This window comes from Simochromis diagramma, unplaced genomic scaffold, assembly GCF_900408965.1.
Source record: "Simochromis diagramma unplaced genomic scaffold, fSimDia1.1 OVJJ01000304.1, whole genome shotgun sequence".
NCBI classification, from domain to species: Eukaryota; Metazoa; Chordata; class Actinopteri; order Cichliformes; family Cichlidae; genus Simochromis; species Simochromis diagramma.
In genome coordinates this window covers 12,544,974-12,566,607 of record NW_024387030.1, presented here as the reverse complement: position 1 = coordinate 12,566,607, position 21,634 = coordinate 12,544,974, and the positions used below count along the sequence as shown (strand labels likewise).

General features: G+C 40.7%; 1 protein-coding gene across 3 annotated transcripts; it reads left to right on the top strand.

The window, feature by feature from the left end:
- Positions 1-458: 458 nt before the first annotated feature.
- Positions 459-16,114, top strand: grhl1 (grainyhead-like transcription factor 1). Of its 3 annotated transcripts, none has more exons than XM_040042099.1 (16): positions 459-637; positions 2,744-2,933; positions 3,209-3,282; positions 3,780-3,913; positions 4,018-4,250; positions 4,849-4,931; positions 5,213-5,366; positions 5,673-5,784; positions 6,176-6,270; positions 8,897-9,140; positions 9,512-9,639; positions 11,287-11,315; positions 11,515-11,600; positions 13,040-13,125; positions 13,529-13,593; positions 14,822-14,936. In XM_040042099.1, the coding sequence occupies exons 1-16, from the start codon at positions 618-620 to the stop codon at positions 14,934-14,936; spliced, it is 1,848 nt and encodes a 615-aa protein (XP_039898033.1). In that variant the 5' UTR covers positions 459-617. The 3 variants fall into 3 exon arrangements, with proteins under 3 accessions (XP_039898033.1, XP_039898032.1, XP_039898034.1); XM_040042098.1 differs by having other exon boundaries at positions 460-637; positions 2,741-2,933; positions 14,822-16,114; XM_040042100.1 differs by lacking the exon at positions 459-637 and adding an exon at positions 661-917 and having other exon boundaries at positions 2,741-2,933.
- Positions 16,115-21,634: the final 5,520 nt, after the last annotated feature.

Below are 21,634 nucleotides of genomic sequence, written 5' to 3'. Positions count from 1 at the left end.
GCTTGTTCATGTCTTTGTGAAGTGAATCAGGTCTTTCTGCCACAATAATCTCCATCATAGTAGCTCCCACATAGTGACATCTATGAAGCCTGCAGGTGTGTACAAATAAGTGAATATTTCCTTAGTGACTGTAATCATCAAAGACTTTCTTTCCTTTTTTTTGTAAATCATTTTAATTTTTAAGTCATCCCAATAAATTTTGCACTGGCCTTTTTTAGGGGTAGGGGGAATATATTTCTCATTTAATATTCCAATATGATAAAATCACAGCTTTTAAAACCCAGTTTTACCACTGCTTTCTCCAAACTCACCCTACAGCTGCAGGTAGGCCAACAGGTGAGCCAATCACAAGCCCGGCAAGGGCAATTGACAGTAAGACCCCGCCTCCCGTCCACCTGTAATCCAATCCGCGTCCTTGTCACAGGTAAAACCGGCCTTAATTTCTAAGCATTGCCCCAAAAAGCGAGAAAAGCCGACAAAACCCGTTCTCTCAGGAGGGGACACCTTGTTTGTTGCCGTGGCCCTTATCCAGTGTTAGCAGCGGAGTTTTCCAGGGTGGTAAAGAAGACGGATCGGATTTTCAGTACCAACTAGAAAGTCCAGTTCGACCGACCGAGATGTCACAGGAGCATGACAAGTAAGTTGTCCTGACTCCTCTGTTAGCCCGCACAACGAGCATGTTGACACTATAAGCTTGTAATACTGACTTTAATTGCTTTTGTGGATTTTCTGATTATTTTTGCAATTTCTTTTTTTAAACAAATACATTCATTGCACTGACGGATTTTTCAAAAGCCGAGGTCACACTGTGACCTGCAGCTGCAGCCTTCTGTATTTTTCTCAAAATCGTGTCCTGATGTTCGTGTCGCATATAAGCATGAGCCTATTCTACGATCATTATAGCTCCTTTTAAAAGGGTAAGTGTGCTCTGTTACAGCGGGTTGCCAAGCGGGGAGTTGGTGTAGTCTCATAGTTTCCCATGGTGTTGTAACTCCGCTCGTTTCACCTGTCATGTTCGAGCCTGTACAGGTGTACCTCCACCTGTCGTGCGAGCTGGAGTCGACTGTTGGAATAAGAGCCGTCCCGGAGTAGAGATGGGCGGTTGTTTGATTTTGCCTTGAGCTTTAACTGTTATGTGGATAGTAGAAATGATGTTTGCTCAGGAATAGGCACAAGTCTCCGGCAGCAAGGTGTCAGCCAAGGAAAACTGCCTCTGCACAGGTGTAAAAGAGTTTTAATGGAAGATAGAGCTTAAAATAATAAAATAATAAAAATAAATCAGTGTTTTTCAGATATATAAATGTTTAGTTTGAGATATATTCTGTATTCTGTGTGTGGGGGGGTTTGAGGGCAGTGACAAGGAGACATTTGAGGGGAGTGAAATCGTACACCTGCTAGGCGTTGGCCCCACGACTAACATAGACAAGCGAGCACAGGGCTATCTGAGGTTTTCATGGATTTTACTCTACACTGCTGTGTGTGTTTTGTTTTGTTTTTTTTAATTTAAAATGAGGGATTAAAGCTCTTTTCTCTAAATGTCCAAAAAAGTAGTGTTATTTTTGTTTTTTTTTACTGCTCCTGTACATTAAAGTGACAGAAGTCTGGACTCATGCTGCCTTACTCACTTTATTTCTTGACATCTCAGTGTAATTTTTGCCTGATCAGCAATCAGACTCTTCATTGTTTTAGTAAATAATGGCTTATATTGCCTTACCTTAGATATATATTTTTTATAGCCAACACATAATGGATTATATCAGGTTGCGTTTAGATATAGGGTTACTAATTATCACTTTCTCTGACCACTGGGAGACAAAAAAGTTGTATTTGTTGTAGATACTCAACATGGAAACTGATCCAGTCCGTTCACACTTTATAATAATTACTTTGTTGGATGTGGTTGCAGGATGGCTGAAGAGGGGATATATGCGGTTTCCGAAGTTTGTGGATGAAACTTTAATAACAAGAGCTCCATTAATGACTTTACTCTGACTGGGGCTTAACGTGTCTCAGCAAACAGAAGCTGTGTAAACATTCAAATTTACTGTAAACAGGTGACTTCAGTGCAAACGTCGCAGGCTCATCATCAGCCATTTCGTACACGCAGAGGCGTTTTTGTTTTACTTTAAATGTAATGCACCCAGGTTCAAATAGCTCAAGCTTGCACACTGTGCACAGCATACCAAGGCGATGTTGAATTTTGAAGAGGAAGAGAAGGAGCGCGAGGCAGGCGGCGACTGAGCGTTAAAATCTCATGATTATTTGTCACAAACAAGTTCGTTTGCAAGCACAGCGCAGGAATGCAGCCGGGTCAGATGCGTCACATGCGGGCGGCTTCTCAACCAATGAGTGATCCCCGAACTAGAGTCGTTACACTGGACGATCCTGTAGAGCATCTTTTTCTCGATACACCTTCTGCCTCTGTGGTTCAGCGGCAGAGATTTGTTGCACAATCCTCGAAAAGCCTGACCAACTGGTCCTGCAGATAAAAAAAAAAACATCTACATGGGTGATCTCTCGCTCTTATAACCTGTTTGTCTGTTTTGAGCGACACTGAGATTTCAGGTCCCGGTCTGGAGAGCTTATGTGGAGTCAGTGTGGAAAATAAGTCCATAACAGGAGATGAATCCCTTCTAGTATGGACGGCTCTTCCCTTTTGCTGCGCACATCCATGGCTTTTATTTCATGTCATTAACTGCTTTGTATGCGGTAACTAAAGCACACACTCTCCCCCTCTTAGCAGTAAACGTGCGGTCCTGGTTCTCCAGAACGAGCCGGGTTATGGCGGCCAGCGTCGCTCTTTCACCACAGAGGATGAAGCCTGGAAATCTTTTTTGGAGAACCCGCTGACAGCTGCCACCAAGGCGATGATGAGCATAAATGGAGACGAGGATAGTGCCGCAGCTCTGGGTCTGCTCTACGACTACTATAAGGTATCAGGAAAAGCTCAGCAGGAATAGTTTCTCCCCTCCTTCTATGAGGAGTAGTGCAAAATCCCATACTGGAGGAATAGTTGCCAGATTCTTGCAAACTTTCCCTCTGTGATCCTCACCCTTAGTGACATCTGATCATTAAGTAACATCTGTGAGACAGAGTCTACATTATGTCATGTAACTGATCTAACTATGCCTACAAACAGCAGGACGACCCAGTCTGGTAGATGTGATGTGGTCAGACGCTGAGCGGCTGTGTTTACTCTCGTATACAGGTGCCCAGGGAAAAGAGAACAATACACCAGCCCAAGACAGACACACTGGTCTCTGATGTGGATCCCAACAAAAGGTAAGCGGCAGTCCTCTCCGCGTACCACCTCCCCCTTTAAAAATAAAAGCACAGCAGAGGGCAACAGCAGAAAACAAGAGAGCGATTCAAGCTCTCGTGATATGATTTTTAAATTCTATTTAAAAACTGTATGCACATTTATCCTCAGGAGTGTACCTGTTTTCTCCAGAGCAGCAAGGAAAAATGATTATTGACATTAGGATTTCTTTTGCTGCTTTAGTCAGGCGTACTAAAATAGCTGCTCCGAGTGTCATAGAAGACATCTTTAAATTCTCAAAAAAGGAAGAAAAATGTCCGGTGTACAAATTCCTTTGTGTTATCAATGGGTCGTTAATCAGTTCTCGGGCATGGCAACACCAAAGGTGAAACCCAGGACTGAGAAAAGGGAGAAGCAGAAAAACATATCATATAAATAACCCATTGTTTCAAGGTTTATCAAAGCAATGATGTATTGTATTGGAGATCTAAAATTTATGTGCACTTCTACTTCGTCACAGGCACCAGATCCAGGCCGGACACTCCATAGTCCAACTCCAGGAAGCCAGTATGGAAAACAGGATCCCGGTGCTCAAGCCTCCCTTCAATATTCTTCAGCTGGGCCCAGACAAGAGAGCCCACTTTTCTTCACCAGGTCTGCTCTGATTCAGCAACACAAACAGAAAAAAACAGAAAAATTTAGAAACCTGATGATCAGTTAACTGTTTTGGGTTTTTTTGCTTTGTTTTGTTTGTTCAGATACTACTGTCACAGTTTCCATTGCCACCGTGCCAAACCAGACTATCAAGACAGAGGTGCCCACCCACGGCTTCTCGGTGACTGTGCCAAACAACTGCAGCGAAACGGAGAGCCACGTGGGCGTCTTTGACCGCCAGCTCACCCACAACGCGGTCCATTTCAGCCCTGGCACCCAGGCTCGTACGCCCCCTGACTCCACCTTTCCCGAGAGCTTTAAGGATGGTTCCCAGGAAGTGAGTGTTTCGATTCCCCCCCCCCGTCAAAACCCTGCTAATGCTCTCCCAGCACCCCCTCCACCCCACCTCCTCCTTCTCCTCTCCCCTCTCAGATCTCTCCCATCAGACAATAGGATATTCACCCGATCCCATGGAGCCAGCGGTGGGCTCAACCTTCCCTGGTTTTATTTGAACATGCCAAAATAGTGGCCAGTGTGTTATTATGCCATTGTCTCACCAACACAATAAAGTGCTGTACTTTTCTCCTACAATAGCCAAAGCCCTTTCTCTCTCCTCTTTCTCTTTTTAACCTGGAGGGGAATTACCTCAGAAAAGCCAACAAAACCCCTGTACAGGAGGGGGTGGAGGTGGCCGCAGAGCCATTTTTTTTTAAACAAAAACCAAAATGAAGGGGAATAAAAAACACCAAAACAAACTGTTATACCTGATGAGAGAAAGCCTAGCCTAATAAATGACTAGAATGAAACACAGTGTTCATCTAGTTGCTTTCACAGTTTGCTAGTTGAAGAAAATCATCTAAAATTTATGCAAAGCAGCTGTTTTATTTCCTGTTCCCATGCTTTGCTTGATTCTGTTTTCCTTTTTTGCGCTTCAGGTGTTTTCCCTCCCAGGAGATCTCCAGTTTCGGATGACCTCCATGACGCCCGAGGACTACACTCAGTTTGACACCGTGCCGGGGTAAGTCGCCCTGCCGCCGGCCCACCGTCCAACTTCCACACCGCCATTCAGCTTTTGACACGGCACAGCAGAATGGCTTCATTCATCTCAGTCACAGGGGAGACACCAGACTCCCGTCTGTGTGTCTCACAAGTGTCTGCACATATTTAAAGCCCGCTAGGTGTTACTCTGCTGTTTCATTCGTCTCCTCGGATTTGTTTACAGAAGGGATTTTTTTTAAACGCAGCATGCTGTTGTTTATGATATTCACTAGATTTGACCCTTATTTTTGTGCGTCTCAGGAATAATTTTGAGTACACTCTCGAGGCATCCAAATCTCTGCGTCAGAAGACAGGTGACGGGACAATGACGTACCTCAACAAGGGCCAGTTTTACCCCATCACCCTCAGGGAGATTGACAACAAAGGCCTGCAGCAACCCATCACCAAAGTCAGGGTAAGAAAGAGCACTTAAAAAACTTTTTAAAAAATTCAGTTTTATTCATATAAAAATGACAACTACAGTTGTCTCAAGTCCCTTATATTGTAAAGTAAAGACCCTACAAAATACAGAGAAACCCAAAGGACTTGGCGACAGTGGGAAGGAAAAACTCAGTTTTAACAGGAAGAAACCTCAGTGTGGGGCAACCATCTGTCATGACCGGTTGGGGATGAAGGGAGGAAGACAGGAGAAAGTGTATTGCAAAATCTGATTATTGACAGTCATATTAAGCTATCACTGTGCTTTATTTTTTTCCCTCAGAGCGTGGTGATGGTTGTGTTTGGAGAGGAGAAGTGCAGAGACGACCAGCTAAAACACTGGAAGTACTGGCACTCCAGACAGCACACGGCTAAACAGAGGTGCCTCGACATCGGTAAGTTCTGAAAAACGATGTTTTCATAATAAACCACATCGTGAAATAAAACAAACCAAACCGACCAGTTTGAGTGCGGAGACATAGCGGACACGCTAATCCTCATCTGTCTGCAAACTCAAGCAGCTGTTTGTAAGCACAGCTTAGCGGGAAAAGGTGTGTTCTTTGATTGTGACAGCTCATTTTGCTTTTGATGGATTACTGTTAGTCTGTAACTTTCATAAATCTCAGCATATGTTGAAGTTACCTTACCTTTCTTACTTTTTCTGGTTTGTTTTTTATCATTTATTTAGATTTATTTAAATGGGCTAATTTCTTTTTAGACTCGGCATAAAGCAGTTAATATGCTTTCAATACATCATTTATTAATAACCAACATCTGTTGCTCCAGCTGACTACAAGGAGAGCTTCAACACCATCGGCAACATTGAGGAGATTTCATATAACGCCATTTCCTTCACCTGGGACACAAACGAGGAGGCCAAAGTAAGTCAGTGGACTGAACGCATCCACACCCACATCCACACCTTCACAGGTACACGGCTGCCTGACACCCCCGCTGACATCTCTGACACGGTTGTCGCTTGAACCAAGTCCAAACATGACAGTTCACTGTTTGCACTTCAGTGTTCCTGTCAAAACAAGAACAGTGTTTGGTTCTCAGGATCACCAGTGATCCGAGGCTTCCGCGTACTTCCTGGTCTTGAACGTTTAAATATGAGGCTTGACCTTTTAACAACAACAAACTTAGACACCTAAAAATAGTCCTCCTTTTCTTTTTGTTAGTTAAGGCCCCGTGCCTGAATGACAGTGTCAGGTGCCGAGTCCCCTTTATGGGTGATCGTCATCCCCTTTGCTCACTTTGATCCCCCCAAAAACAGTTGTTAAATATAATTAGTGGTTTTAAAAAAGAAGAGTGAGGATGCGGTCATGTCGCAGTCACTCCTCTCCTGTGTGGTTACTCAGGTTGTGTAAAAACACAGAGGTGTAGGTGTGTGTGTGAGTGTGTGTGAAAGAGAGAGTTATTCCTACACGCTGTTCTTATATTCTTGACTGGTCCAACCTGCCTGTCACCCTTATTGTGATGTCGCATGTTTAGGTATTTTTGGACATGAGAAACAAAGAGTGCAGGAATGAGGAAACTCATTGGGAAGGGAGGTGACCAGATGGAACAGTTGTCAAACAAAATCCGTCAGAAAGGAGGAGCTCCTGTCCTCGTCTCCACTCATGATTGTTTCTTTCTTTGTTCCCAACCCTCGTGCTGCCCTGTGGCTCTGCTCTGCTCTCGGCCTGAGATGGAAGACTACTGACAAGGTGGCAAACAGACAAAGAGACAACACGGCGCTGCCGCTCATCACCGGCGTACTTTTCTTTAGGCTACACTTTGGATAAATAAAGTCACATGAACAGACCTTCCTAAGCACACACACACTTATACACACACTCACGCTTGCATACCAGGATGTGGGTCTAACTGTCTCATGACTTGTGGCATGCATTCATAGGATGTTCATCCTTGTGTGTTTTTGTTACTTCACCATTTGTATAACCGCCCAGCCACATTGTTTGAGCATCTCATCAGCGAGGTGTTTGGTTACAGATGAAGGTGTTTGGCGTGTGTGTCTTTGGATGGATGTCTGAGAGGATCAGTTTGGGTTTCTGACCTTGGGAAGTGAGGTCAATTTACATGCTGATGGGATTTCAGGATATAATTAGGAGTTTAATCATTTGGTTGTGTTAGTTAAACTTGGTGTGTGTTAAGGTGAGAAGTCCGTTAGAGGAAGTACCTGTATGTGTGTGGTTTGCCCTTGGGCTGAATGCGTAGCAGTATATGTGCATATATCAAAGTGTACTGTATATGTAACCCTTATATAGTCCTGTGATGATGGGGGTAATAAAGGTTATAAGATGAGGAACAAAGGCAAAAGTTATGTAAGGCTTTACTATATCAAATCAAGGTTGCAAATCATATTGTTTTAGTATATTTACATCAAAACAGCACCAACATCCAAACTGTCTGCATGTGTGTGGTTGTTATTGATTGAAACAGCTCAAAAAAGGAAGAAAGAGTATTAGATCGTCCACAGTAACATGCTCTATGGAAAAGCTTGTGACGCTGCATCAGTTCTCTTTAAAAGTACTTTTGTTATCAAGTCGAGTTCATCGATTTATTAAGTGCAGTTTTATCATATGATTTCCATGACTTCCATTACTCGTAATACTAAACTGGTTACATTTTAAATACTATAAGACATTATATTGAATGATTTGGATTCAAAGTAACACCTGGTATTCCTTTAGTGTGTGTGAATTTTTAAATTAATTATTAATTATTGTCCCCAATTAGGTTTTATGGATATAAAATGATGTATAAAATGTTTCTGCTCCAAACAGACTTTTTCCTTAACATTTAAAATATAGTTGTTGACCATTAAGGACCATTAAAGACTGTTAAATGTCTTCATCTGTGGAATACACCAAATGAACGACAAAGACTATATTTATTTGTACACTGCTTAACAAATTAATTAAATCAATTCAAACTAAAAATCTATCAAATTCACTGAACATAGTTCAGGTGGTTATAGCCAAATTTCAACACTGGACTTCTCTGAGAAGTCAGAAATAACTCGAGCATAATAATGATTTACTTTACTATTGTTCTGCTCTTTTGTAAAACAGTAAATTATATATATAGACAAAAAAACGCACACGTGTGGCAGAAACCTTACATTTGGTGGTGATCTAATAAATTTGTTAAGCATTTTCCCCTTGAGACTTTTCTATGTGGTATTTTTAAACCTGTCTTGATTGTGTGTTGTGTTAACACAGTTAGAGTGTGTTTTCAAAGCAAATAACCAGGACAAAGGAAAGTAAAATGAGCATGTAATTACTAAAGCCCACCAAAAGAGGCCAGCAAAAGACACTGAAAGCATGTGAGGCCTGACTACGAGGTATCTGCTGCAAAAAGGCCTTCCTGAAAGTTAAACGTCATTGCATTGGCTTCATGATTAAGAAGCAGTTTCTACTTTAATAAACAAACTTTTGAGTTTAAAGATGTACATTAGTCTGCTTCGGTCCTCAACTTTCTTCCTCTCTCCTCCCCTCACAGATCTTCATCTCCGTCAACTGTCTGAGCACAGACTTCTCCTCTCAGAAAGGGGTGAAGGGTCTTCCCCTGAATCTGCAGATCGACACTTACAGTTACAACAACCGCAGCAACAAGCCCATCCACCGTGCCTACTGCCAGATCAAAGTCTTCTGTGACAAAGGCGCCGAGAGGAAGATCCGAGATGAGGAGAGGAAACAGTCCCGCAGGAAAGGGAAAGTTGTCGACCTAAACTCTGGGCTGGCTTGTAAGTTGCTCTTAAGTTTTAGGATAATCAGCTACAACATATCATTACTAAAATGACCAGAGGCTTCCACAGTACGATCAATTTTCATTTCAAGTCGCCCTGACACGTGTATTTGTTAAAATGATTTCCTGTATGTAGATGAAAACACCTACGCTACAACTTCACTATAACTACGCTCTAATACTGGAAACCAGAATAGAGCAAAGAGTAAATGTGGTCCTCATGTGTCCAGGAGGTTTTCCTCTGCATTTGCTGGATAACTTTCAGCAAACATGTATTCAATCAAACCTTGTTTCACTCATGTCGTGTTATGTTTGACTTCATCCTACTGCATGAATATTAAATTGCTTCCTGCTGTCTTCCCCTCAAAGTTGCAGACGTGAAAGTACCAATGCTCCAGAAACGTAACGATGTGACCATCTTTAAGATGATGACTGATCTCGAGACCCAGCCTGTCCTCTTCATTCCCGACATTCACTTCTCCACCTTCCAACGTCATGTGAGTGCCGATCAAAGCCGCAAAACTTTTTTTTTTCTTTTAGGCCACCACTGAAAACTGTATGTTTCCTGCCATTCCCAAAGTACGAACATGTCTGTTGCAACATTCATAGCATCTTAGGTGGTCCATAAACAGTTTGTTTTTCAGCTTCCGCCCACTCGGCTGCCAGCTGAGTTGAGGTGACCTGCCTGCTTGCTAGTTGGCAAGAACAGAGAGTTCTGGTTTTGAGCTTTGATACAAGTCCTACATACTGATGGCTAGGTTTCAAACTGGTTACTCACACCATGATTCATTTACCAGTGACTCAAAACAAACCGGCGTACAACCACCTTGATTTATGTGTTCATATGCTCAGAGCAAAAAATAGTCTTGGTGCACAGGGAGAGAGGAGTGCAGTTTTCCTGTCGGTTTGTGGAAACATGTTGCAGAGGATGAGGAGAGATATAGGAGTTTACCTGAACTCTGCAGGTTATCTGGCTTTTTTATGAGAGGAGCGCCTCTTCTTTAGAACTGGACTCTGAGCTCTGCCACAGTGAACACGTCACATGGCACTTTCAAGATGAGCACGCCACACGGCGAAGCATGCACACCTGACGTGCTCACATGAGTTTACCGGGCAAAGGATACTGTTTTTGAGAAATTCCACTAGGTGTGAGCTTTGACTGCCCCCTGTTGGTAAATGATGCAAGTAGGACACCAACACACCCCCCCCCCCCCCCCCCTTCTCTCATGCATGTGACGTTTACATTAATACCAGGAAAGCAGAGGAAGAGACAGGAGGTTGGTTATTTTTGGGGATGCCATTGACATTGAACCTGACCGAACTCTTTGCAGCCTCGCTATCAGTTTTTGATAACCAACGGGTTTGCTGACGTTCCTCTCAGAATAGAAAATCTATTCACAGCGATGCCTGTAATCGATACAGTCAAAGGGCGAAAGGCTAGAAAAACAACAGCCTTCCAGGAATTACAAAAAAAAAAAGAGTTGGATCATTTTAAATCAGAGGATCTGCTTTTTTACTTTGTTTCATATGATAAAAAAAACTCTAATATTTATTAAGAGCCTGCAATCTGAAGGCATTAAGTTGATGTGTTTGAGACTAAATGGACAAGTTCTACTTTATTCTCACATTTTGCAGTCAAATTTATTCAATCGGGTGATAGATAAATAATGACACTTATCGATATTTGGTATTTAACACGAGCGCTAACAAGATAAAAAAGGAGTGCAGTTGCGTGAGCCACAAGATACCAGTGAGTCCTGTCAGTCCACCCGACCTGCACTTCACCGTCCACAGCTGTACAGACTGGTTTACGTTGACCAGTTCCAATTCTCAGTGATAAAGGAAGAATGAATAAATGGGGCAACACAGGAAACTATTTGGACTCGGCTGTTGACTTTACCTTTGGCCTAGTTGACTGATTTAGCCACTACCATGAAGAGTTACGTGAAAAGTTACAACTGCAGCCTGTGGAATGCAGGAAATTGGTTAAAAACGTGTTTGGATATATTTTAACTTCACAAATCATCATAAATATTTGATAACAATTAACTATAATGCAAATAAATGTATTGTGAGATGCTGTATATAGTTTGTAACCTTTATGTTACATTTGAGTGAAATTCTTATTTTTCTCTGTTTTGCAGCCCTTCTCCACAGATGATGGAGAAGACAGGTGAGTTCACTTCACATTTGCTTCATGGTAGCTTTGAATTGCCGTGACCTTTGACACTTCCCGGTAAAATGCATACAGGGTTGCGGTTTCTAGGAAATGTACGTGAGCTTTTTTGTCTGTGCTCGTGCTTTATGGCCTGTCAGCCGGTTGTTGAGACCATTTAAGCAGCTGTTTGTGTGCGTGTGTGTTTCAACCACAGCTCGGGCATGAAGAGATTACCCTTCAGTGACGATGAGTTCGGTTCACCCCAAAACAAGCTGCCGAGAGTGGAGGAAGCAAAGAAAGGTACTACGTGTGTTTGCTGCTGTAGTGCAATGTCCACACTGCTCATGTTCTAATCAGCAGCCTTTGAGTGATGCTCCCCTGTGCGGCTGCGTGTGCACATGCGTGTCCGTCTGTGTTTGCTGTGGTCAGCGCCTGTAGCTCCACACATACATACACACAAACACACACACACTCTCCCTCGCTCTCTCTCTGGGCCATGTGATAATTCCAGGTCTTCTAACATATACACATGCCCCAGCCCTCCACTGACCCAACGAAATACCACAGATCACTGCGTGCATGCAGACATCTACGCAAAGAAGCATTTGCCCTTCACCACCTATCCCATTCATAGACACTACAATTTTCAATACATTACAAATCTGTAAATGCATGTTTTGAAATATTTTGTAGCTTAGGGAGGAATGTTTTAAACATTCAGGCCTGCTTCGAAGTGCTTCTGCACAAATGCACCTCTCGTACCTTCACAAAGCCACGCTCGACCTTGTTAAATACATTCTTGCGGAATGACGTTAACCACAGAGAGGGGAGGAAGGAGTCACCGATTGCATGTTTTTTCAAAATAATTTCATCAATAACTGGACACTTTTTTTCTCTTCTGTGGTCTTTAAACATGCTGCTTCATTTCAAGGGGACACAAGGCAGAAAAGTGGAAGTAACTACATTTAGAAGGTGCTGTAACACTGCAAGTGGTACAAACCCTTCTGTACTGGCTTACTGTTGTGGCAAGGTTTACTACCTTTCCACAGCAGTCATGTTTTTCCTTGTTGTAAAACTGTAAGCTTTGGGAACTTGTTGACGTCTCAGTGACGTAGAGAGTAGTCAGTCAGCTCCTGTGCAGGCTCCTCAAACTGAAATCTGTCATTATGTTTGGCTACTTCAGACCACAATGTGTAAATCTGGCTTGCCAAATGTCATCATAAAAGCATCTCTCAGTTTCCCCTGTCTTGTTTGTTTTTAGTCCACATAAAGAAGTAGATAAATTAGCCACATACTCAGATTACAGCAGCAAACTGTATTATTTTTTAATTGTCTTAAAAATCTGTTGGAACCTGATCTAGTGTAGTATCAGTGAACCTTCTAGGATCGCTCTATCTGAGATCTCTGCATGTTCTTCTGCAGTCTAGCAGAGAGATGGCTTGCAGTGTTATATATAGTATAGCTGCAAATGTATTAATGGCTGAAGGCATATGTGTACATATATGCATGCAGCTTCACCACTCTGAAAGTCCTTTGGAGATGTGGTAAAACCCCAAATCCTCAAACCCACACAAATGTACCAAAGCATCAGTAAAGCAGTCTGGTCTGACGCAGATAAACCCTTTTATGACTGCCGCTGACATTTGTCTGAGGTTGAATTTGTGTTTGTGTTCAGTCCATAACCGTGCATGCTTTTCTTTGACGCCTGCTTGCCTCCTCTCTCTTTTTTCACCACACAGTCCTGCTGTACGTACGCAAGGAAACAGACGAGGTGTTTGATGCCCTCATGCTGAAGAATCCCACGCTGAAAGGCCTGGTGGAAGCTGTAAGTTGTCCTCAGTTCACCGAACTAGCTATGGATTGTACTAAAGAACAGTTTCTTGCATCATCTAAGCTTTGATGAGCCACTAACACAGGAATCGTGCAAAGTAGTGATTGGGGAAAAAATAAAAATGTGTTTTTTAGAATTGCACAGGGGACAAAAGGTGTTAATGGAGGGGAGGGTTAGGGGAAAAGATTTAGAAAAGACATGGAACGTGGAAATGTCCTGGGAAAAAAGTGGAATGGGTACTTCAGGGGTCATCGAGTTTAAAAAGATGAAAAAGAGTGTGAAGGTCATGGATATTAGTAATGGAGTACTTATGTGGAGTGGGTGAGATAACAGGTAGCAGAGGTGTTCTGTATTTCTCTTAACACAAATTTGTGTTTGTTTTGTTTTTTCCAACCAGATTTCGGAGAAGTATGAACTGCCTTATGATAAGGTTGGAAAGGTCTACAAGAAGTGCAAGAAAGGGTGAGTGTATACATGTTTATCACATTTCCACACTATGTTTGAAACTTTGTGAAGGAGGAAATCTGTTATCCATGAACAAATGAATACAAAATTCATAAAATGTATTTCTATATTTCTTGGTGCTTTACTGAACTGTTTCACCTGCAGATGAAACAGATCACTTAGTTATAACCAATCATATCTTTCCATCATATTTCTAGGCTAATGATTGGCTTTTCCCCTTTACATCAAATTATTTTATATATATTATATCATATAAATTATAACAAAATATATTTATATTATAATAATATATATAATTTAGTGCTGTCAGCGTTAATCTTGTTAAAATGACGTTAACGCCACAACCGCACTAATGCAGTAAATCTCTGTCAGCGAGTTAGCGCGGATCGCCCCGTGCATTGGGCTGCACGGCATCTACACGTTACTGCGGTTAGCTCATTAATGTGTTGACGCCGTGCAGCACGGGGCGATCCACGCTAACTCGCGTTAACGTCATTTTAACAATATTAATGCTGACAGCACTATTATAATTAAATCACAACAGGTTCTCCTCACACATAAAGTAACGGTAAACTTGGGGATTAATTGACCAATCAGCAATTAGCACATGCAGATGAGGTAATCACGACCTGGGAGGAAATACGCACATGCCTTACAAGGATTACACTTATATAATGGGAGAAAGTGTTTATGCTAAGCTAACCAGCTGGTGGCTCTGGCATGGTTAGTCCTGCACGCGCCCAAACTTAGTGCTTTCTAACATGCCCCTTTCCAGCTCCGTGTCTTTATTCTTGAACTCCATTAGAGTAGCTTTGCATGAGTCACAGTTCAAAATAAGTGTATTTATTGTATACTGGGCCATTATGTGAAGCAAAAAATCAGTCTTTTCACCTCCCTTAAAAAACAGCTGTCTTCTCTTTGAAAGAAAGTAGGTGGGAGGGGTTACTAAGCCTAAATGACCATATTAAGTATTTCCCCTGTCACTGATGTCATACAGAGCTAAGAGTAGAAAAAGCTGTCTGAAATGATTTGTTTGGATCATATTGAAGCCCATGTTTTTGGCTCATATGGATTATTTGTGGATACACTGACGTATTTAAAACTTTGGCTATGATTCATATGAATATGTACCACTGCAAAATTACATATATGTCACAATAATTCATAATATTAAAAAAAGATTATAAAGTATTTCACTTCAACACACTATTTTGTCTTTTGACAGCATTCTAGTCCACATGGATGACAACATCATCAAACACTACTCCAACGAAGACACCTTCCAGATCTCCATGGAGGAGTTGGGCGGCTTGTACAAACTCACCCTCACTGAAATCTGATTGGAGATGTGATAGATTACCCTGAAAAGAGGGGCTGAGGACAAATGGAGCCGTCAAGTTTACACTTCTGGCTATGCAGTGATTATGGACCTGTCATTCATGTTGTCTGCGTGTTGTATTAGCGTCCAACAGATGTTTTTTTGTTTGTTTGTTTCCTTTTTTTAAAAGCCATAGCTCTTAACGGATACTGGTTAGAGATGTAAGTTATACATTTTGATCATTATAAAGCTGTTTGTTTGTGCATAAGAATTAACAAGTGAGGACATATTTGACACTGACATGACACTTTTGCATTTAGTGAGAATATGAGCTGAGCCTCAAATGTCAGTGCCTGCTTTTGTATATTTTGCTCAGGCTTGCAGAGCAGTTGAAGTGCTGCTATACCTCATGCTATACAAAGCAGCAGAGTTCATTCATTCATCAGAAGAAAGAGATTATCTTTCCCATTCTAAAGCCACAGCGCTGATGATCTGCAAAGTTTAGCACCCAGAAATTCGTAGTAAAATGCCCTTGAATTGTTGATGAAGCTCCAGAGGTTCAGTGTATTAATACTAAACAAAAAGTGGCAGTATTTAGTGTGTAAAACCATCATATAATTTGGTAGAATATTGTAAATGTATTTTTTTTTTTTTTTTAGCCTAGAAGATTTTTTTTAGGTGCCATTAAAAAATGCTTTTTCTCAGATCAATTTAAATAATGGTCTCCTCTGTAAGTATTAAATGGTCACTAAATATGTTGATAATATTGCGAAAACAGAACTACCCTTTTCCTCTAGAGTAGATTCACAAATGCTGTAAAAATAGGTCAATTAATATCTAGCACAGTCTGTAATGGCTGTCCTAGAAGTGCAATATGATGATTCAGAAAACAAATCTCATCAATTGCCATAACACTATAGAAATCATGTTGTTGTTTTTTATTTGTACATAGCAAAAAGAAAAAAGGGATCTAAATGATCTCTCTTTTGTATCTCAGTACTTATTGTGTATATATTTATTAAGAGAATGGATGTGGGTCATTGTTTTTTAACCATATATAGATTTCTATTTCATCATAATATAATGTTGTTGTTTTTTTCTTTTTATATGAAGTTATTCAAAAATTACATGTTCAGGGACACAAAGTTAACATCTTTTTGTTGTTTTTGTTCCCTAATAAAAGCTCTGCTGTAGCTGCTGTTTTGGTTGTGTAAGGCTTTTTTTCTTTCTTCTAATAAGATGTGTTTTATTAAATATCAGATATGATGGTGGTTGATCTGTTGGGCTGTGGCAGAGATTAGCTGTCGGTCCACAGGAGCAGATGTCTGGGCATCAACTCCAACCCTGCAGACAGGAAGCGGGCATGACAGGATAGCCTGGTGCAGAGAAGCTTCTCTGTCGGAAACCTGGCCACAAATTTCCACATACAGTAGCTGGCATGCTTTGATTGCGCTAGGTCCTGAAATTTGATACATTAATGCTACAATTAACATTTAAATTACTCATTTTTGTAAAAATGTAGAAAAACACAGTACCCACGCTTTTAAAATAAAGTTTACCACCCAGAGCGGTGTACTACAAAGCGATTATAATGACTTAATGAGCTATAAATGTTTTATATGTGCAACTTGTCAAGTTGTAAATTACTAAAACCACTGAATTAAGTACAAAGTGTGCATCACAGAATTGTGCATGTATTAACTTGGTGATTTGGAAAGTGTAAAAATGCAGAATTGTAAGATGGCAAAAGACATACCCTTAGGCCCCCTCCTCAATTCAGAGATGGTCTTTTCCTTTTCACGTAAATTGCCTCCTTGACTCCGCGCTCAAACCAGCGTTCCTCCCTGTCCAGGATGTGTACATCAGCCATTCCCCAACTCTCTGTGAATGGTACTCATGGCCATTAATCAGTGGTCTTTGATCAATGATCTTTGATCAGTGGTTGTTAATCAATGATCATGAGAATTTGCATATTAATGATCAAGGAACTGACCTCCCAGCCCATTGTTCCCTCAGTGGTGCTAGTTTCATTCATTATGCAAATGTACTGTTTATAAGATTGGGGAAACCTGCAGTCAGCTGAGACTGAAGAAGTCACTTGGATGAGTAACGAATAGATTATAACCATTTCCACTTTCCCACGCTGCCAAGCCAATTGTGACATCACGGGTCTAGTCCAGTGAGCATTCTGCTGGCCTTCTTCAGGCCAGCTTTGACTTTAAAACTTTAAATCTCCCTGCGCAGCTGTCATTCTTCCTTGCAGTCGACTTCATGCAGCCCACCTTCTCTCCATCACTGCCTCTCTTCACTCCATTCAAGCCTCCATCTTCATCTACACCATCAGCGTCTAGACTCTGGGAGGGTCCTGCTCTAAACCCTATCACCACTATGATGGGCCGTTGGGGTCTAACCGCCAAATACCTCAAACTGAATTCTTTACATCAATAAATCATGTTCATTTCCTTCTAATGAGTTCTCCTTATTGAAATATATCACTTTTCAAGACTAAGATCACAAAATGCTCCTCCAGAAAATAACAGAGTATTTTTTTAAAAATGGGGGAAAAGAGTTAACTAAACACAAGTCTAAAAAAAATTGTCTTTAGTCGTTTCTTGATAAAGACCACTGAGTCCATAGACCTCAAGCTGCCTTGGTCAGATTAATGGCAGTTTTTTTGTTTTGGTACTTTTGCATTTGCTTCATTTTCCAGCCCTGGAGGTTGTTTTACTGAATCTTGCCAGGCAAGCAAGTTGTCTGGCCCACCCAAACCAACCAAAACCAAACAGGAATATTTTTCTTTTTCTTCAGCCAATAAAAAAAAACATCACAGAAAACAGAAATACCCTTTCTAACGTCTCACTGGGCGAACAGCCTACAGCTTGCTATAACAGCATTAATTATAACTGCATTTATAATCAGCTGCACAGCTTTTGGAGAACGTCTTTCTCTCTGTTCCTGTTATCAAGAGATGCAGATGTTGATTCCTGCTGTTCCTGTCTGTGGAGACAATCTTACAGCTTCTATCGGTGTGTGTTGGAGCAAATTAATGTTCTTAATACTAGTTCAATAAGGAAAGATCATAAGAAGGAGCTGAACATGATTTATTGATATACAGAATTTATTATCTAGTGATTAAGCTTGGATGGTCCATCACTACTGAATAGACACCCAGCATTAATAGAATTTAGGGCAAACAACCCCCTCACCCCGCTCCCCAGAGTCTAGAAGCTGGTGGTGGAGAAGATAACATGGAGGCTTGGATGGAGTGATTTGGGTAAGGCGGAGATGGAGAGGAGGCAAGTTGCACGAAGGAATCTGCACGAGAGAATGAGAGATTAGCAGTGTGATTTAGGTTGAGAGTGAAGGCTGATCGGCTTAAAGAAGGAGGTCAGAAAGATGATTGGACTAGAGCCATGATGTCAGCATTGAGTTTTATAGTGTGGGAAAGTTATGTAAAGAATAGCCAAACACCTGGGAAAGCAGACAGACCAGTGAATGCAGGTCATGCTTATTGAACTTAGTTGTTTAGTCTGTCTATTTTTATTAGTGGTCATGTACAAAAGCAGACATTTCAGCATCTAAACAGGGATCCAAAACAAAAACCTGCAAATTAGTAGCTGCCTGCTCTAACCCCCAGTTTTGTCTCACCAAAGTTACCCACCCGGCCCTGCTTACAGCTGTCAGTAAGTAGGTAGACTCATGCAGTACTACCATTTGTGGCTACAGAAGCAATCTGATCCCTTTAAACATATGATCATAAAAGCGGGGGCTCTCTTATGGTTCAGTTGTGCAGTTATAAAGAGGAGAAAGCACTCATTTAGTTAGAATTTAACCAACCAGCCTCGCCAGTGTTGCCATGTTGCCACACTGCGATGCCTTCAAGTGTCTTCCACCATCTGTTGTCTTTTACTTTCTCATTCTGCAGGAGAATAGATTAGAAAAAAACTCTACTATTACACATGATGAAACTTTTTTATGGCTGTGGAAGCCCGATATAAATAAACTTGAATTATTTGCTTACTGAATAAAACTGTTTGTTATTATGTTTTTGTATTCTAAAATGTTGAATATGCAAATGATCTCATTAAAATGCCCTGAAAGCTACTTTCAACTGTTCCCTTATTCACAGGAAGTCACCACAGCAGGTAGCTCCACATGTTTGATTTATCAGATTTTTTTTTTTTTTTTTACAGCAGATGCTCTTTCTGACACAAACCCAAAGGGATTTTTGTCTCCTCCTGGGAGGAAAAAAGTGTAAACCACCACATTATGAAGCCACAATGAGATTTTTATTCTTATTGAAATGCACTAATTTGCATAAATGATAGTGGATATATCCTGTAAAGACAAATAAAAATGTGTGTTTTGGACATTTTCTTTCAACTAGTTTGAGTTAGCATAACGTCTTGCATTAAACCCACTGCTGGTGTCATGAAGGAACTTCTGTTGTAAGTATGGATGACTGATCAGGAAAGTGGTTCCTGATCACAACTCTTCTCTTATATGATTTAAAGAAATTGATTTAAATTGAAATTAGTAAGTTAAGCGTTGGCACTGGATTTCAAAATTTTTATAGTTACATAAGGCATTGTTACAACAGCAGATAACAACAGGTTATTAAATGTAGCAGAAAATGACAACTAAAGTGACTGCGTAAACAAAGTGTAAAGTACAACAAGCAGTTCAGGGTTAAAATGAAGGGTTTAAAGTACTGCTGTATAGAGTTGTAAAGAGATATTGCATAGGAAAGCTGAGTCATCTCTAGTGAAGTGTGCGGATGAAGAGGAGGTTTCAGAAGACCCTTCTCTCCCTGCTGCATGAACATTGTCCGTGTCCGCTCCTGATGAGTTCATTGCATTTTTAACACCATCCTTTTCCTTTTAATACCCAACAGACCACAGCTTAGTAAATGTAATTACAACAGACTTAGAAAATATTCTTAGGTACAAAGAGTTGCTAACACTTATAGTGAAGAACCAAAGCGAGCTTGCGCTGGCTGTTCCTGCAGAGATCCTCGGAGTTCCCGCTACAGTACAGAAACTGTACTACAGGAACTCAAGTGCTTTACTGAAGAGCAGTTTTAATATATTTGCACCGTTTTCTTCTTAATTTACTACTACTCTATAGTACATTTGTTATACTTTATACTATTTTCTACTTCTACTTTACTATAGTTTATACTCCATGTCATTTTTTAAAAGTTCTGATTACATATATAGATATAATATAGATATAAATCTACTAATAATATTAGAAAACAACCGTTTTCAGGTTTAAGGCTGAACATTGACATGAATAACCAAAAGCCCCAAATTACTCTACGGGAACTGGGGAGGCACACTACAAAGAGGGAGGACACAAGAAAGGGCACAGGGAGACTTGGACAATATATACACAAGGTAATGAGGTGAGGGGAAAACAGGTGGGAAACACAGTGGGAATAAATCTGGAATAATCAGACAAGGGGAATAATCAGACCAGGGGAAGTCAAATGAAATATAAAACACATGAGACCAAAAACCTAACACAGAGACACAGAGACAAGGATTCAAACATACAAACTAGACACAGAAAGACAACCAGTAAAACAATAGTAGAAGCACAAACAGGAACTAATAAACCCAAATTCATCTATAATCAAGCAAAGAAACTTAAAAACACCAGGGAATATGAAATTGCATCACTAAAAGAAGACTATAAATATTACATAATCCCTTCATTCTGGAGTCTTCTGTTATAATACAGCTGGTGGCCATCCATCTGAATGGATGATAGAGGGCCCAGTCTGGCTCTTATCGGTCTGTTTACCTCTAATAAAACCCTTTGAATGGACTGATAGGATCCAAAGTGGGTGTCCCTTCTCAAAACCAGCAGAACTCATAAACCCACAAAATTCAAAATTCAGTCAATAACCCAGGTGCAGTGATAAATGGATGCTTTATTACTAAAAGGAAAGATGCCCAGTAGTGGAAATCTAATTAAAATTATCTCCTGCTGCAGTGTTAAAGTCATACATACATTAATGAATTATGATCCAGTGATACAGTCTAATGTTTAATATTGTGAAAAAGACTACTCTGCACAAAACCATTTTTACAGTTACCTAAGTAGGATCATGATTTTTTCCTTAAGGTTCCAAATAATTTCACCGCACCACAAAGCAATGCATTTAAGGCCTGTGCAGTTGTGATACTGTGCTTTTGTTCTTTACGGTTTATTATTGCCTGTGGAAATTGTGTACATCACTGGCCATCTCTTCATATCCGCAGACTTTCCCATTGGTTGGCTTTTATCTATAAATCTTTGCTTTGGCTGGTTCCTTCTTATCTGTGTGTTTCTTTGTGTAAAAGCCACAACCAATATAGCCTACGCTATCACAACAGCATACAAATCTCAGAAATGGTTACAATGGGGGAGTTTAAGTCCATTTTAAAGGAGTGAGAGAATAGCCTTTTTGGTCAGTGCGATTGCCGCACACTTTTATCGCACATTATTCACTTATTTATGTTCACTTGTCTGTATGGAATATTGTGTTTGTTTTTTACTTGTTATATTGTTATGTGTTGTATTTGTTGTAACTTGTGGTGCCCTCATAGCCAGGTCTTGGGGTTGCTCATGAGCCTGAAAATGTGCTAGTTGTTTTTTATTAATTCTTTTTTGATGCTGTATTTCTTTTAATGCCCCTGAGTTTCATCGAATGCCCAGAATTAGAAAGACAAT

Coding starts and splice junctions, on each gene's coding strand:
- grhl1 (XM_040042098.1), top strand. CDS start 618: ATGTCACAGGAGCATGACAA. Junction 2,934..3,208: donor TGCTCTACGACTACTATAAG/GTATCAGGAAAA, acceptor TCTCGTATACAG/GTGCCCAGGGAAAAGAGAAC. Junction 9,141..9,511: donor CCTAAACTCTGGGCTGGCTT/GTAAGTTGCTCT, acceptor TTCCCCTCAAAG/TTGCAGACGTGAAAGTACCA.